Here is a 17,110-nt window from a genome sequence, read left to right on the forward strand (position 1 = left end):
CTGCTTGGGCAGGAGGAAAATTGTCTACGTAAAAAATGAAGTGCCAGAAAAATTTCCTCAAAAACAAGTGAAATTGTCTAAATACAAAAGTCAAGTGAAATTGTAAATTCAGTGTTACTTTAGTAAATCATAAAATATAGTTGCCTATTAGGCTCTTTTCTGTAAATACACAAATCTTTTATTACCAATACAACAAAGAATCACAATACATGTACACTACACAATATAATCTAAAAAAATTTAACTGAATCATCTTCAATCCTTCCAAGAAATAGTCGTAACTCAGGTGGATGTACGTCAGATTATGCCTGTACTTGGACATGAGGTCGATGACAATAATTTGCTCTTGTTCGGAAAGATTAACTTGGACCTGCAAATCTGCGTCTTCAAAGAATTTTTGGAACCTATCTGTGAACTGTTATGTTTGTATCTGCTGCACTCTCCTTGAGAGCCCTTAGCCAATAAACTATCAATGCTGCACTTCCTATGTAAGGCTGCCAGTGCCAGCATCCAACTTCAGGTATCTTTTCCCTGGCTCTGGGAAGATTCCACCTGACCCCACAGCGTCTCTGCATATATCTTCTCCTCTTCTTTCTCCTGAGTAGAACAATCAGATAGCTCAACTACAAGCTCGTCATCTTCATCCGCTATATCCTCGTCAGTCTCCTCCGACAAGTCAATGCTCTGCGGAATACAAGCTTCGATCATGGCTTCTCGCATAGCCAGCGGCGTCGCAGGCCTATCGTTGTGCTTGTACCGTGGTGCAGGGGTGACAAATGGAAGAGATATGCCATCGATCCGGTGCACCCTTCCATTGCCCTTCTTTGACACGCCTGGCGGCGGAGCAATGAGGATGATGCCCAGCTCATAGTTGCAAATGTGCAGCCTTGGCCCAGAAGGAGCTGCTCTGGTGGCATCAGTAGTATTCGCTTTGGATAGAGGGCACAATGGTTGTCCCCAGGCAGCTGGGCTGAAATTGTGAGACCCACAGTAAGTCCAGCCAAATGAATGACCACCTTTCCGAGATCGAAATCGCCTCTGAACAACCTGGTACAGAGAGTATGTTGTCAATATTGTAGCTGAGGTTCATCAGTTGTTAGCAAAATCAATGGGAGGAGTGACAAGTAGAGCTAGCATCAATTTCTGATAAACTGTCTATAACATGTTGAGGGTGAGAGAATTGTCATCATCAATGTGAATTCCTTGCCACTGTTATCCTTTGAATCAGTTTGCTTTAGAATATTTTTCCTTGAATCATCATCCTAATATAGATGTTTCCTAAGATGTATATATATGCTATCCTCACATCAGTATGTTGACTAAACCCAACGAATATTTACTCCTATGATATTCCAGGGAAAAGAGCATACCTTAACATGCATAGGATGCCCTATTCTGTCATGTGGATGTGGGACTGCATCATGAAGTATGCCCGTAGATCTTAATCTTTCCCACGTTTTCTGTCAGAATGGAGTATATGAGATGGGTAAAAGTAAAATTATAGTAATAAACCACGCCTTCTTTGTTAAACAACAAAACTAAAAAGTTAAGGAAGGAAAATGATGATTGGAAAAAAATTATTCCCACTACAATGCATCTGCCATGCAAGGAACATCTCTAAATCATCGCTATCCATATTCAGTTGCTTCTCTAACTAGAGAGATGTGTCCTGCCTATTTCATTGTGCATAACTTCACAATTCATTGAACTAATATCTCAGATTAATATGCAACTTTATCCTGAAGAAAGTTGCCCGGGTACAAACTGTACAAGGATTTCAAATGTAATGTGAAATGTGTCATGAACTCTCTTACTGGTAAAGTATGAACATAATTAAAATTCTGAAAAGAGTCTACCTCACGCAGAGAAAGCAAAAATCTGGACAACTGAATTCCACAAGCAGCGCTTTTCACCCTCTCGATTGTCGGAAATAATAGACTGATTGATGGTTTCTTTAGCTCATGCTTTGCCGTCCAGCAACCCCACTAGGAAGATCAAGGGACATTAGAAATGATTTATGCCATGAAGAATGAGTAAGAAATCCAATTTTACTAATATAGTGCAAGGTTCACGCATTTCAATATATACCTCTGGATCCGATTCTTCAGAGTCAAAATCATGATTGGCTCGTTTACCAGTTGCTGAAGCAAAGTGTGCAATGAACTGCGAATTAATAGAGGTCCCAATGGATGAAGCACCTACAATATAATTAATAATTACATGTGTTTAGTAAGAGACCAAGATTAAGATGATTGATTTCCAATAAAAAGAATTGATGGCATTGCTTACTGTACATAAAATCAGTCTCCAGTGTTTCAGGCCACTTGAAGCGTGATAACACCTGTCTCAGATCAATGTACATCACAGTTTAAGACAAATTGGCGAAGATAACAAAATATAACAGGTGGTAACATTTACTTTACGTAATCACTAAGCAACTTAGGAAATTTTAAACCAAACGTTGTCAAATACACGAGGCAAGTGTAAAACCCTATTTAGCTCCGATGAATTTGTCGGTCCATGTCTTCTAAGAAATAAGACATATTACATTGAATGTGCGCAAAGAGCGCGATGGAAGAAAAAGGCACTGGAAATGGAAAACTGTTGTATCTGGCCTACACTGTATGTAATTATCACAGGACTTTTAGGGAGTAATTTATCATATACTGAGTGAGTCAGATACAAACGGTAATTCAAGTTATGCCTATGATAATTGAAAGCGGCAACTATCACAAGTAATATGAATTCAAGACTGGGATACTGTTCCACATAAATGTTGTCAATAAAAATAATAAGAACTATTCCAATCACCGACTAGTGCTATGGAGCTACGAATTTCAAGTATATCAGAATAAGCGTACCACTAATTCAACAAATAGTATGGTAGTAATTTCTATTACAGAGTACAAAACTTTTGTTTGATTCAGTACCTCTTCTAACCGCCAAAGTCCAAGGCTCTTTTTCAAGGATGCTACTAGTGAGCACAATGAAGGAAGATGCTCATCCCGGATCAGCGCTGACATCCGAGAAAACTCTGGACCCTGCATTTCATAGACAGAGTTTAAGATCAGCATGAGTTTCTGAAAGTACTGCAAAGATATGAGAAGGCATCTAAGACCTTCCTGCCATACCTTTGATACATACAGAAGCAGCTGCACCTTTGTGTTAGTTACTCCAAACGCAGCTTCCAGGGCTTCTCTGGGGTAGATAAATCCAGAAAATTCGAAGAAACCCATGTCACTTAGGGGAGATACCCATTTTGCGACCTCTCTAGGCAAGAAACCAAGATGGACTGAATCTGCTTCAGGGCATTGGACATGGTTATTGATTACAATAAAGAAGAAGCAAATATATCTTTTACGGGAAAGAAGCAAAATATCTTGTTCTGCACATGAAACATGATATACAAAGCACATCAGGATGAGTACACAGGCTGAGATTTGCATACCTTCCTCAGAAAATTTATCCAGATCAGCAACAAGAACGCTCACAGCATTAGCATCGGCTGGTATATTTGTATTCCTTTTCAATATCACTTCTGCAGTTCCGTGCATGTTCTCGTGGCATTTCCCAAGAAATACAGACAGGGATTTCAGTTGTGAGCCAGCATCAGATGGCATGTGAAAGCGATGTGATAAACCAACTACGGATGTTTGGACAGAACCAAGAAACATTTTACGTGCAGATTTTGTGTGCAAAATCCTATTTTCCTGCACAAATAATAAATATTTAATAATCAGAGAAAGAGGACATTATAACCCAAAATCATTTGAAGGAAGAAACAGAAGATAGAGCAATGGCTAGTTCTCGGCTTAGTGATAATAAAGTTCATTTAGGACAAGTGTATCTACTTCAGAGAACTTGCTAAGGACTTCAGTAAAGTAAAATATATATCATGTATTGTACCGGTAAAAATTGACTTACTGAGAGGCAATAATTGGACTCCAAATAGCATGGACTTGGCATATACAACCCTGGTACTGAAGCAACAAGGTACCCACCAGCTCCTTCAAAATTATACTTAGCTATCTCATTTATCCAATATGCTTGGGAAGGGACTTCATTGATAAGGGATCCCATGAATGAAACTAGCTGAGCAGCAAAGTCGGATTTTGGTTCCTCAACTGCACTAAAAAGAGCTGAATAATCCGAGGATGTCCTACAGGGGAAGTCTTGCCACCACACTGTGTTTGTTATAAGATGCCACTGCACATATATAGTATAGTTTACTCAGTAAGAACATAGCAACACAAATCGCCAACAAATTTAACAAGAAGTTACTGGGAACAAATGGAAGGATGAAATGATAATCCATTGTAGCATGAGGCATAACACTGACCTGCCTAGGTACTAAGTTAGCCGAAGAAATAATAACACGCATACTGTCTTCTCTCTGTAATACTATGAGCTTTGGATGGTGGCATGCAACTCCTTGTTTCTTTCTATCCTTTCCAAAGGCTATTTCTTCCGGGAATCGGGGGTAACTAGAAGGGTAAACACACATCAACATCAGTATTCATCCTCCAAGAAAGTTACGCTTAACATGTTTGACTAAAATAAAGCTCAGCAAATGCTGCAAAGTAAGGTGTTGTGCCTGACTTGCCTAAACCATACAGATTAAAACTTGGAAGCACGAGACATTGGATTTAAAAGCATCCCAGGTTACTACTTACACTAATAGTAGATTAGGATAATTTTCAAAAGGGGATGCACTTCTACTTTCACGGCTCGCACTCCAGCATCTATCCTTGTTGTGGCATGCTATTGTTACTGGCAGGAGCTGAGGAATCTTACAGTATTCCAGGAACCTGAGAAGTAAAAAACCATACAATGATTAGCATTTCTATGAAGAATTTGACTGTCGGCAAGGGGGAAAAGTGGAGCAGAGAGAGGGCACACCAGGAAACATCAGAGGTGAATGTCGCGACAAATACTCGCAACAAACTGCTAATAGGATGGAGAAGCTCTGGAAGTGTCACTCCGCTGTCTTGTTCCGTTCGCATTTCAGGCCTGATGCCGGAGAGGCGGTTCAGGAAGAATGTGCTCCCATCTGAGTAGCGTCCTTCAGTATGCTGCTGCTCTACATTGCCATCACTGCATCCTTTGTGCTCCATATTGTCATTGGTGTATGCTGGGCTTCTTTGAGGCAACTCAACAGTATCCTCTTTCTCTGAGACTGTACTTCCTTTCGCAAAATCATTTTGGTGTTCCAATCTGCCCTGGTCAAGATTGGATTCTTCTTGTCGCAAATTCTCTTGAGGGACAGGGTTAATTGGACTGTCCTGGCACAAGAAACCACCCTCTCCTCTCACTTTTTTCACCCCAGCGTGTGCACAATGCGAATCCCTCAAGAAAGAAAGGGGATCCTGGCTCTCAGAAATCGCCCTTAGCCGCTTCCGGAGGGACTCCGCCCTCAGGACAATAACCTCCTCGCAGGACCCCGCTACCTCCTCGCCCCGTCCACAGGAGACGAATTTCTCCGCCACAAATCCGTACCTGACGCCGAGGAGCAGCAGCGAGACCTCGTCGCCCACGGCCAGATCAACCGGGCCGCCGTGGAGAGGCAGGCCGTTGACGCGCAAGGTGCCGACACTGGAGAAACAGTGGCTGAGGCTGAGGGCGCAGCCAGCGGTGCTGATGAGAAGATCCCGATGGCGCCGGCGGCGGTAGCGACGCGCAGGGGACGCGAGGAGGCGGAGGCGGTGGCCGCGGCGGCGGGAGAAGGAAAGAGAGTAGAGGCGGTCGGAGCGGAGCAGGAGCAGTGGCGCGGCGGGGCCGAGGATTCGGATGTAGAAGTAGCCCAGGCCGCCGGGAGTAGAGGGGTCGCCGTGGCGGTTCTTGGGCGGCGGCTCCACCGCCATGAGGCGGGAGGGGGACTGAGAAAGGGGAGAGGAGCCGCCGGAGGGGCGGGAAGGCGAGCCGTGTGGATTTATGTTTTATGCCGGTTCCCGCCATTTATTTATTTCACGGGAGTATAAGATTAGCCCTCCAGGCTCCAACAAAATACGCTGGAGTAGTGTGTGCTCCTTAGTGAAGAAAAGAAAAAGGGACTTAATTGTAATAAAGATTGTGCACTCGTACGTGCACAAGAACTCAGGGAGTTGTGGGCAAGAGTGCCAAGCGACTACTTTGGCTCCTTGCAAGGGAAGGAACTCCTCCTTCCACTGGAAGATTGACATTGCCAGGTTCAGTGAACATTGCCATGAGCCCATGATGAACCAGGCAAAATTCTGTAAAAGCGCCAAGAGTGTGCAGACAATCCTTGGATATTGTCTCAACCCGTCCAGATCAACTGTGAGCGAATAAAAAGTACTGAGCAAACTAAAACATAATTTTCTGTATAATCAAGCAGCTGTGTGCGTGTGCCACACATTACACATGTACATTCTTAACTCAGACACACATAGATAGCAAGAATGATGCTCTGTATTATTGGCTAGCCAAATGAATGTAGTGCCATAATGCACTCACAAGAAATTATTTTATTTCTCAAATTTGGCCAGAAGTTTGACATTCAGTTAAACTACCACGGCTGCCCGGGCTGGTCTGGAACTCAGGACCTAGGCCGGAGAAGCGCACCAGCACTTCTTCAGGAACCGAGCTACCCGCTTACACATCATTATTCCCACTAGGTTATGCTGCAATAGTCTGTGTGATGTATTTCAGTTACCAGGCTATAATCTCGTGTTCGTCAGAAATACGATACTCTGATGTGGCTTATAGCAGGCTACTTGTGCCACACAGCATATCTGTTTCCAAATGCCGCCAGCTTCCACTCCACTTCGCTTGGGCACCAGGAGCCTTCTCCAATCTTCATGCACAACTTATCATCGATTACTGCAGAGTACAGATTTGAGCTTGCCTCCAAAATTTTGACAGTTGACCGACTGTGTATGTCTTGGCATTTCCTAATCTCCATCTGAGTACAAGATAGTCAGAACTTAGAGCAAACTGCTACATGGATGGCCGGATGAGTGTTTTACTACTGAATTGATACGAGCAGAATACCAGTTTTGCTATTTCGCAATGGAAAGAATCTCCCCAGTCATAAAAGTGATCGTAGAACACTGTGGGGATCCCGGGATGAGTAAGTATATAAGCATATCCCTGAAAGCCCATTAGTTTATGCATGTGTTCAGTAAATAGTAAGATCTCCACAAAGAACAGCAGGCTTATTCTAAAGCAAACGATAGAAAAATGTCTGCTGATCAATAATCATTTTTATAATAATACCAGCTGCAACATGACCACATCTTGAAACAGACTAGCTGTATTTTCCGATCAAGTTGATACAATATTGATGATACTTAAATATTACTAATAAACTAGCAAATAAGAACTTGAAATTCGTAATGTGATGAATAACTTTCTGGAGCACCGGTGGTCATTATTTAATTGACGTCAATGTTTTACAGAATTGTCATTGTCGCAGTGATAAATTTGATTTTGCGGAGCATGCAATTGAATTCTAACGAAACAAGTTGTATGGATATGAAGTAGTACAAACAAATGTAGCAATACAATCCCTCATAGCATACCTCCATCACATGATCAGATGGAAAAGGCCAATGCCCCTGAAATTACAGAACCTTCCAGTTAGCTTTGCTTACTAGCATGTTCACATTCCAAATAAATGTTAACCTGGAAAAGTTAGCCTTGAGTACACAGCGGTAAAAATCATGGAATTGGTAATACCTGGGTTGACCCCGTGTCATGATTTTCAATAAATGTAACTGATCTTGAAGGCCACCAACCCATCACACCAGGCGGCTTTTCTTCAGGGTCACGCAAACGCCACAACTCTCCTTTCACAGCTTCCTGCTCCAGCAACACTAAACTGTTCAACCTAATCATCAACGCTACTTATTTTCTCCTAAAGAAAGATGATCCACCTGAAGAATACCCTTTGTGGTGAAATCAAACGCAGCACAAAGTCCTCCAGCGCTATCGATCCAATTGATAATTCTCTGCCTATGTTTATCTGAAAAAATGATGATGGTGCGTTTATATATTTATTATTTGGTTTCATCCATACGGCATATGCATAGAGACAATCTAATGTAGTTACACAACTGCCTTGCATAGTACAGTACATTAAGCACTCCAAACATAAGAATGGTTCAGAGAGTTAGGCAGAGCAAATGAAGAGGAAACCAGGACAGTGGCTTATAATTCAAATATTAATTGGTTTCAATTGAATGACATCACTGGTTATTGCAGTAATATGCATGGTTGTCAATAAATTAATTGTCCTTAAGAGTACTTTGGCTAGAAACTGCACTATTGTGGCATAGTAATCACTAATCGGGATGGATGCCATTACAAACCTCTTACCCTGATTGTAGCTCAGGCGGTTGTCGGTGGAACTGTATTCACAGCTGTCCCAGTATTCACCCACTGCAAAAAGAGGTTTTGATTCCTCAATGTATTCTTTCACATACTTTGAAGCATAACTGCACTAAACAGAAAACTGTGACAACTCAGTATGATAAAGATGCAAAATAATGGCAACAGTAGCCAATCCCTTACTTTCAAACTATGTTTCTAGCATATTGACTATTTACCCTTTTGTGAAATCGAACCGGAAATCTTGAAACCCAATGGTTTCGCGAAGCCAGATCAGCCATTCAATAATATCCTTCCTTACAAATTGCTGGGTATGATCTATGTTGGGAATCCCATCAAAGTTATCGCCGGTACTTTTGTTCCCCTGATTAAGAAGTTGCATCAAAGTTGAGTAATGCTCGACAATAAACTTATTAATTAAAGATACGGTGATAAGTAAAAGACTAAACAAAATACGAATATCTTGCACAAAACCAAGTCATACTTATCCATCAATTTTTGTCTAATTAGAAGTCCAGCTAATGATTTACCATGGCTATTGTGTTTGTACAGGGTCTTTTTATTCCTTTGTTTTCTTTTTTTCTAGTCTTAGTTTGTACAGAGGCCAGGCCGTGGCGTTCTTCTTAACACAATGATGTGTAAGGTAGTTTTTTTGTATTCTAGGGGTATGGCAAGTCAAAATGGTTACCTTCCCGCCAGAACAGGATGTAACAGCATGTTCATCCCACGGTATTGGGATACCATCATAACGATTATACATTCCATTGGATCCTTGAGTAGTCCCAACTCGATGGTTAATAACTACATCAGCCATAGCCCTTATATTGTGGTCATTCATGTTCTGAATCAAGGAATTTAGCTGCTGGAGAGAACCATAACAAGAGTCAAGACTGTACAGGTTTTGTGGCAGATAACCTGTGGAAAAACAAATAAGACCTGTTTTTATGCAACTATGCTTTGGATAAGAGAGTAATGGTGAACCTGAGACTATCTTACCTTCTTGAGATAATGATTGTGTTGGCGGAGGCAGCCATGCTGCCGTAAACCCAGATTTAGCGATGTCCGCGACTCTGCCATCCAAATTACTCCACCAGTTGTGCTTATGGGATTCCCAGTTAAAAGCCTGGCACATAAATGATATCAAGAGATATGTAAGAGATATTGTATTTGTTTGTTAAATGAGTTTTTCTGTGATCACAGAAGGCACTACTGTTCATACGGGGACCTCCGATCCTTTGTACTAAATCCGAGTCAATTAAAAGGGATCAGAGGGAGTAGCTTATCTTGAATTTATTTCTGGTGAATGAACAATGTCAGGCTAAATGCAAATTACAATAATGCACAAATACACATGAGCCAGCTTAGAATGACCACAAGACCAAGTACTATTGACAATAGCTTCTTTCGTATTTGCACTCTGTACAGGAGGGTGCTAAATAACTCGAAATGAATAGAAATATTTTGCTAAATTAATAGTTTGTTAAATTACCCTGATACTTCATCGAATATGCACACCAATATCAATCAGATACTTTCCGATAATTATATCGGCGAGTAGGAGAATAATTTCTATTTTGTAGCAGAGTGCAGAACATTCTTAATGCCTGTGGTTTGTTTGATAGCAGGCAAGCACATATCCTGATATCCACCGATTTTGCACATAGAACGATAGTAATACGTGTGTTTAGACACATTCTCACCTGGAGCAGGATTTCCCTTCCATTTTTAATGACCCCAACTGTCAAAGAAAATGCAACAACGCAGCCGCATTCCTATCAGATGCTCGGCCAAATAACCAAAACAAGATACCGCAATAAGATGTGGGTTTGCGCTGCCTTCATTACCTTTTGGAGCTGGCTGTTCTTGGACAGCACCATCCGAAACCTGCACAATTTCGTCACATCAGGGGCATCAGAACAAGCTCAGTCGTCAGACACAAACAAGCAGAGAAGCTAGAGAAAATCGCCGCACATTAGCGCTCACTCACCATCTGTCCCATTCAGAATCTCAACGCCACGCTACGTAGAGAGCGAAGGGGCTCTGCAATATCAGAGGAGGTGGGCAGGTGGTGGATCCACCGTGGGGTTTGGGGCGTTCTATTTAACTGATGAACTGAACAAAAAAATCCTTCTTGAGAAATAAATTCCTACAAGTGCAAAGGGAACCGCGACGAGAGGGATGGATATCCAACACCTCGCGAGATATGTGGATTGGACTGCTCACGCGGAAATCTCAGAAGAATCCAAGCGGGTTCGGGGTTCGTCAGCAACGTGAGAAATTGGCTACCGGATATCTTTCGGCGGCGGCCTGGAGGCTAGGTGATGGATCGCCACGCCACGGCCGTTAGGCAGGGCAGGAAGATCGCGACGACCGGACGACGTCAGAGAGAGATGTCTTTCGGCGGAGCGGAGGCTTGTTCGGCGGAGGAGTGAGGGCCTCAGAGGAGGAGGAGGAAGAGGACGCAAAGGCGCTTCCCCAGTATTTTTTTGTTTTTCTTTTGAGATTGGCGACAGGGGCTATCGGCCAGGCGCACACCTCAACGCACTGTCAGAGAGAGAATCTGTTCTCCCTCGTGTGGTTTTTGAGTAAGAATCTGTTCTTGCCGTGATCGGATAGGGGTGTGCTTGTTTGTGCAGGGAATTGTCCAAAGCACAAGTATATCATCAATAACTTTCCTTGCTGTGTTTTTGGTTTAGTCATTTCGTGATGGATTAGGGTGACTTTTTCATCATAGAGGTGCAGGGATCTGTAATCCCCGGTGAGACCACACTTATAGGTACCATGCTTTTTCTTTTTTTGTGAATCAAACGCTACTTTAAAAAATTATGTAGGTTTCAAATCATGTATGATTTAACTGGACTTAACATTCTACTCGTGCGGTTTTTCTTATTCGGATGTTCTAAATTTCCTAAGAATCGAACATGCGTGGATTATTTGCCCTAGTAGTTGAGTATCTCTACGGAAACCAAAGCATGACACTTGACCATGTATACACAATACTCTATTTGTCATTTGCGCCCTGATACAACTGATCAAGCTGACTTATTTGCATGTGTGGAGAACTGAAGCAAGACCTTTTCAATACCGATAAGATGACACTGGAGAACCATGTAATCAATCAATCAGTCATGTTCTTCATATCGCAATAGCTTCCGTCACTTGTAACAACTTCGTCCGATCCGCATTTCCGCGGCGGAATCAGACGTGTGAACAAAACCTTGTCCTATTCCACGATCTTCCACAACGAGCCGCCGATCCTTCGAACACGTCTGTACGCCCCATTTTGACCCGCCAGCACCAAGTTCAGAGGGCAGAAGACGCCCATTGGGATGATTCTCACGGACCAACCATGCTGCATCCTGACCATACCATGGCGAGGACTGAGGGCTCCAACAGTCATCATATGTTGTCATTCTCCAATGTGACAAATTTCCACGAAACCAATTTCTTGAATGATCCAGAGTTTCAAACATATTGCTCAATGTCACATTCCCACTTTCATTATTACTGTGCTCCATTCATTTCTAAAATAACCTTTTCAGTAGAATTCAGGGTGCATTGGTGACATGATTGGATCTACAACAAATTCCCACTAGCCAACTTGTGTAATTTCGGGCAGGTAGCAATCTTCAGAGCCACCCGGACATAATTTTTTCTAAGCCAAACCCCGAGTATTTGAGCATATCTGCTACAAAATTGTTGAGATCCTATTGCTTAACCAAAACTTGGCTTCTTTCAGTAAAAAAAACTCGGGCTTCAACGTCCGTTACACCCTGTAAACTGAACGAACTGTGACCTGCGGCATTGGGCAAACGGAAGATAGGCCACGGCTTCCACAGCTTGAGGCGTCAGCAGAGCAGGACATGTAGCGAGGCGTTCTTGGTGGCCGCGCACACTGGGCACGTGTCCACGCTGGCGTCGCACGCGCGGCACAGGCTCAGGTGACGGCACGGCAACACCAGCACGCACGCCCCACCCTGACCGCAGGACCTGCACGCCGCCGCCGATGCTATCGACGCCGCGTCGTCGGCGCCGGCGTTGCCGCACGCGGGGGTCTCGAAGCAGCACGACTGCACGTCCTCGGCGTCGCCCTCCCCGGCGGCGCAACGGGATTGGAGGAGCTGGTCGAGGGTGGCGCGGAGCCCGGCGGCGACGGCCTCGTGGCTCTGCGCGACGCCTATCCAGGCCTGGCCCTCCGCGTCGATCTGGCGCAGCCTCTCCTCCATCTCCGCGTTGCGGCAGCGCGCGACCTCCAGCGTAGCCTCCGCGGCTCGCAGCCGCACCGCCGCGGCACGCTCGGCCGCAGCCACCAGCGCCCGGACGTGCCGCCGCCACGCCTCGTCCAGTCCCGCGCGCATCCGCTCGGTCTGCACACATCCATCAAAACCATGGGGAATCAATCACCAGAATTCGATCGATTCCAGTGACGGACAAGGTGATCGTACATACCTCGACTCGCACGAGCGCGTCGATCTCCATTCCCTGGTTGTACAGGACGCCCTGGGACAATCCGTCGGCATGGCCAATGCCAATCATCCCGCTGGTTGACGCGACTCCGGAACCCATCGGCCTGCTCGCCATATCGCCAATGGGCACAAACACCTGCGCCGCCGCAGCCGTTCTAACGCCGTGCGGTTGCTCGTCCATCAAACCAGGCGCCGCCGCCGCCACCACGCGCGCCCGCTTCCTCGGCACGAAAGCGTAGTTGTGGTTGTTGTCGTTGCAGGTGAGATCGCTTCTGGGGACGTTGCTCGGCATCGCGTTGCCATTCCCGGCCATCGCCGGCGCGCACCCGCCGCGCTCGTCCAGGAACAGAGAGGCACCCGTCGCCCCGTCCTCCAGAGCCCTGCAAGACGCATAGGATTGAGACATCGCCCTCTTTAACGGATACCGAGATACAGAAATCCGAAGGCGCGCAGACCTGTAGGAGTGGAGGTGGTGGTGGAAGGCACGGGAGACATGCTGCGCCTGCACGGCCATGACCAGCGACTCGATAGGAGAGAAGAGATGACGCGAGAGGGCCGGAGGAAACTCACGGGGGAGAGAGTGGGGAGGCAGGTTTTGTACGTGTGCCCGACCAGGCGGTTGGGGAGAGAAGCTATAACTTTGTTCAACGGGCTTAATCTCCAAGCAATAAGTGTACACGTTTTCTTTTCTTTTTTAAGTAATTTTTTTAAATTTGAACAAATATTTTACACAAAAATACCAACATATAATTGACATCAAATTACTATATATAACTAAACTACATGTCAAGCAAAATCTAGCAATGATAATTTAGTATTTAAATGTTGCTATTTTTTCATAGAAAGTTGGTCAAAGTTAATAAAATTTGATTTAAGTCATGTTTAAACGTACATTTTTTTGTGGATAGAGCGAGGTGGTCGGGATAGCCCCCAGCGCTGCAGCAGCTTCACCAAAGGTTCATGGTGGATCTAGTGTATTCACGTGCGTCCACACCTCTCCTTCGACAGTGAGCGGCCCAGGCGACGCGGTAACTTTCGCGGTTCCAGCTTCTGGTCGCTCGGTGCGGTCTCTCGGCAACGGTCTTGGCTGGCATGGTCGTCCTTGCGACATGGTGGAGGGCTCCATGCCCTAGGACAACAGGTTGGGCACCTCATAGATGGGTATCCGGGCAACGATAGTTGATTGGTTGGCTAGCCAAGTCTGGATTTCGCAGCGAGGCAACCGGTGAAAAGCTTGGCCCGGATGTCGGCGACTGTAACATCCCAGAACTTAGGACAAACGGGGGTAGATTTAGCAAAGGGTTGTGCATTGCATCGCAAAACGGGGAAAATTTTCGCACTTTATTGCATAACACCTAAGAGGGATTGAGGTTTCTCTCTCGTTGCAATTAGGGTTAGAGTAGCGAGAGCGCGATAAATTTCGACATGACCTCTTTTGAATCAAGGGTTTTGAGAAGAGTTTGAATTTGAATTTCAAATTGGAATATTTAATAATAAAAGAATATAAGAAACCATAATATAATTGAACTCATATTTTATAATTCAAACACATATAAGATTCATACAACATTATCCAAATTTAGATGATCATTTATACAAAGTGCTCATAGGGAAACTTTGAGCTTTATTGATATCAACACACATATACATTGTCTTTACATAAATTCCAGAATATTACAAAGACATTGGTCTCAAATAATTATGAAATAGGAAAGAAATGAAAATTACATTGTAATAATAATTTTTCTAGACTAAAACTTCTCAAATGTTCACTTGTTCTTTTCCAAACCTTGCACTACCTTGAACCTGCATAAGCAGCAAAAAAAGAACCAAGTTTTGGATTTGAACAAGTGGCAACGCTACTTGGTCAACAAAAGAAGTAAATTGGTGGAGATAAACATCAGGCAGGGGATCAAGTCCCAAGCCAAACCAATGAATCTGTCCACACAGCTCATTCCCTGGTGACTCACCACAAGGGTGAAAGGGGTGAAGACAATCCAGCACAAGCCAGGCCCTTGTTGTCCACCAAGCAAGACACCAGGGCTTGCTATATAATGTACAGTTCATAGAAGATAAGTGTAAACCATCAAGCAACTCAACAGCAGCAGATACAACACATTTAGTTCATCATGTTCATCTAGTTCGTCCACCAAAAACCATCAATACAGAAACCATGGTGACATAAATCAAGTACCGCACCAGGAGCTTGGAGGAGAAGGGCAAGCTGATCAAGATCAACTAGCAAAAACCTCTACAGCAACAAAATATTTTGTCTAGGAGCTGGATCAAGGTATATTTGATACCTGGAGAGGATCTAGAGGATCCAATCCATCCATAAGCATGATCAACACATAGCATGGAGCAAATGCTCCACATTAATTGATCATCACTCGGTATTAACCAAGTGATGCTGGCAATAGAGAGACAAAGCAAAAACTAGTAAATCTAGTAGAGACAGATATGCCTAAATAAGCAAGAAATGATACCATATCCAAGTTAACCAGATGAAACAAGCCTTGACAGCCAACTGCATCACCTAGCATCATAGCCAGTAAACCATTAGGAATTCCCATTTTCTTCATAGAACACTCACAGTGGCATTCATTTACATGATTCCCTACTGTGAGGATCTCCATTTTTATCAAAACCAACATTTTTATCCAACTGTGAGATGCAACCAGTAGCAGTAGCAATAGCTACTGAGGTCACATCACAAGCAAGACATATCAAAGAGACAAGTCCTCATCACCTTGTAAAGGTTTAGACTTTAGATTTGTTTCCAACAAAGGATGGAAATCACATTAAATCCATTTAATTAAACTGAATCCTTACCAACACATGGTTCATCAATAAGAGGTGACAGTAACCATCCACAAACCAATAAGCATACATGATTCAGTAAGCAACATAAGCATAACAATTGATACAGATAGTCAGTAGCCGTAACAATCAGGCAGCAGCAGCATATAAGTGTCACTGGTATACAGTAGCGCTACAGTGTATATTTCTAAATAAATATGATTCTATAAGCATTAGCAGCTCACAAGTATATGGTAAGCAGTTACAGAGGGGCATAATTAGTTGCAGCAGTTTAAGACAAGCAACAACAGTGATTCGGCAACATGCGAGTAAGCTAACCACTAGCAGTATAGGCTCCAAATGAAACCTTTGGAGCAGGTGAAGCTCACAACAACACATCAGCAACCATAATCACTAGAATAGCAAGCTACTGCTAGCAGCTAGTGTTCATATGAACACTAGATGACGCTACAGGGTCAGGAGCAAGCTAGAACCAACTGCAAGCACCAATAATGAACCATACAAAGCAATTAAGAGCAGCATCAGTAGGCCTAGCAACACTAGAAGCAGCATAGCATGGCCAGTGGCCAGTAGAGGTGCAGCAGCTGGCCAGGACGATGGCGAGAGCCTAGAGGAGGAAGAGATTAGAGGAGGGCAGGGGAGGAGCTAGTCGTGTACCTCATGAAGCGTCGGGCGGCGTCCATGGCGGCACGGTGGCACAGGCCGGTCACGGCGGCGCAAAACTGTGACCTAGCCGGTACCGACCAAGCACCAGCACCATCATCGCATTGTCGACCCTCGCCATCTCGTCCAGGAGCACCAGATTGATGGAGATCGCCGAGGCTGATGACCCACAAGTATAGGGGGTGTATCGTACTATCTTCGATAAGTAAGAATGTCGATCCCAACGAGGAGCAGAAGGTGTTGACAGGCAGTTTTGATGAAGGATTCACTGTAAATGCTCACGTACAAGTATTCGTGGGGTTTTGATGTAACAGATGAATAAAGTACGAGTAAGTAAAATGCGAGAGAAATAATTGCAGCAAGTGGCCCAATCCTTTTTAGCGCAAAGGACAAGCCGGTTTGTTTACTTATAATGACCAAACGTTCTCGAGGACACACGGGATTTTAGTCTAGTGCTTTCGCTACATACAGCTTGATTAATCTTCATTGTTTTGATAAGTGTTGTGTGGGTGAACCTATGCTAATGTACCGCCCTTCCTAGGACTAATACATACTTGTGATTATACCCCTTGCAAGCATCCGCAACTACAAGAAAGTAATTAAGATAAATCTAACCACGCCCTTTAAACTCGAGATCCTCGCGATCCCTCCCCGCATCGATATACCAACCGGGGTTTAGGTTTCGTCACTCCGCAACCCCGCAATTGGAAAACGAGTACAAGATGCATTCCCCTAGGCCCATAAATGGTGAAGTGTCGTGTAGTCGACGTTCACACGACACCACTAGAAGAATAACACCACAACTTAAATATCAT

General features: G+C 44.1%; 3 protein-coding genes across 4 annotated transcripts; all 3 read right to left on the reverse strand.

Annotated features, from left to right (window-relative positions):
* Positions 1–156: 156 nt before the first annotated feature.
* Positions 157–5,861, reverse strand: LOC124670562. Its single transcript, XM_047207043.1, has 12 exons — positions 4,900–5,861; positions 4,674–4,808; positions 4,340–4,484; positions 3,925–4,206; positions 3,449–3,710; positions 3,132–3,298; positions 2,931–3,041; positions 2,290–2,341; positions 2,089–2,198; positions 1,857–1,985; positions 1,371–1,460; positions 157–1,047 (listed from the first exon to the last, which is right to left on the reverse strand). Exons 1-12 carry the CDS (start codon positions 5,859–5,861, stop codon positions 517–519), a joined length of 2,976 nt encoding a protein of 991 aa, XP_047062999.1. The 3' UTR covers positions 157–516.
* A 452-nt stretch (positions 5,862–6,313) lies between these two features.
* Positions 6,314–10,684, reverse strand: LOC124670563 (probable alpha-amylase 2). Its single transcript, XM_047207044.1, has 12 exons — positions 10,334–10,684; positions 10,191–10,230; positions 10,047–10,084; positions 9,343–9,469; positions 9,035–9,261; positions 8,565–8,710; positions 8,335–8,453; positions 7,893–7,981; positions 7,696–7,818; positions 7,539–7,574; positions 7,009–7,107; positions 6,314–6,919 (listed from the first exon to the last, which is right to left on the reverse strand). The coding sequence occupies exons 1-12, from the start codon at positions 10,343–10,345 to the stop codon at positions 6,728–6,730; spliced, it is 1,248 nt and encodes a 415-aa protein (XP_047063000.1). The 5' UTR covers positions 10,346–10,684; the 3' UTR covers positions 6,314–6,727.
* Positions 10,685–12,110: 1,426 nt separating this feature from the next.
* Positions 12,111–13,374, reverse strand: LOC124679122 (probable BOI-related E3 ubiquitin-protein ligase 2). Of its 2 annotated transcripts, XM_047214941.1 has the most exons (3): positions 13,268–13,374; positions 12,796–13,192; positions 12,111–12,713 (listed from the first exon to the last, which is right to left on the reverse strand). In XM_047214941.1, the coding sequence occupies exons 1-3, from the start codon at positions 13,324–13,326 to the stop codon at positions 12,195–12,197; spliced, it is 975 nt and encodes a 324-aa protein (XP_047070897.1). In that variant the 5' UTR covers positions 13,327–13,374; the 3' UTR covers positions 12,111–12,194. The 2 variants fall into 2 exon arrangements, with proteins under 2 accessions (XP_047070897.1, XP_047070896.1); XM_047214940.1 differs by having other exon boundaries at positions 12,796–13,352.
* Between the last annotated feature and the right edge of the window lie 3,736 nt (positions 13,375–17,110).

The sequence above is a fragment of the Lolium rigidum genome, chromosome 7, assembly GCF_022539505.1.
Source record: "Lolium rigidum isolate FL_2022 chromosome 7, APGP_CSIRO_Lrig_0.1, whole genome shotgun sequence".
NCBI lineage: Eukaryota > Viridiplantae > Streptophyta > Magnoliopsida > Poales > Poaceae > Lolium > Lolium rigidum.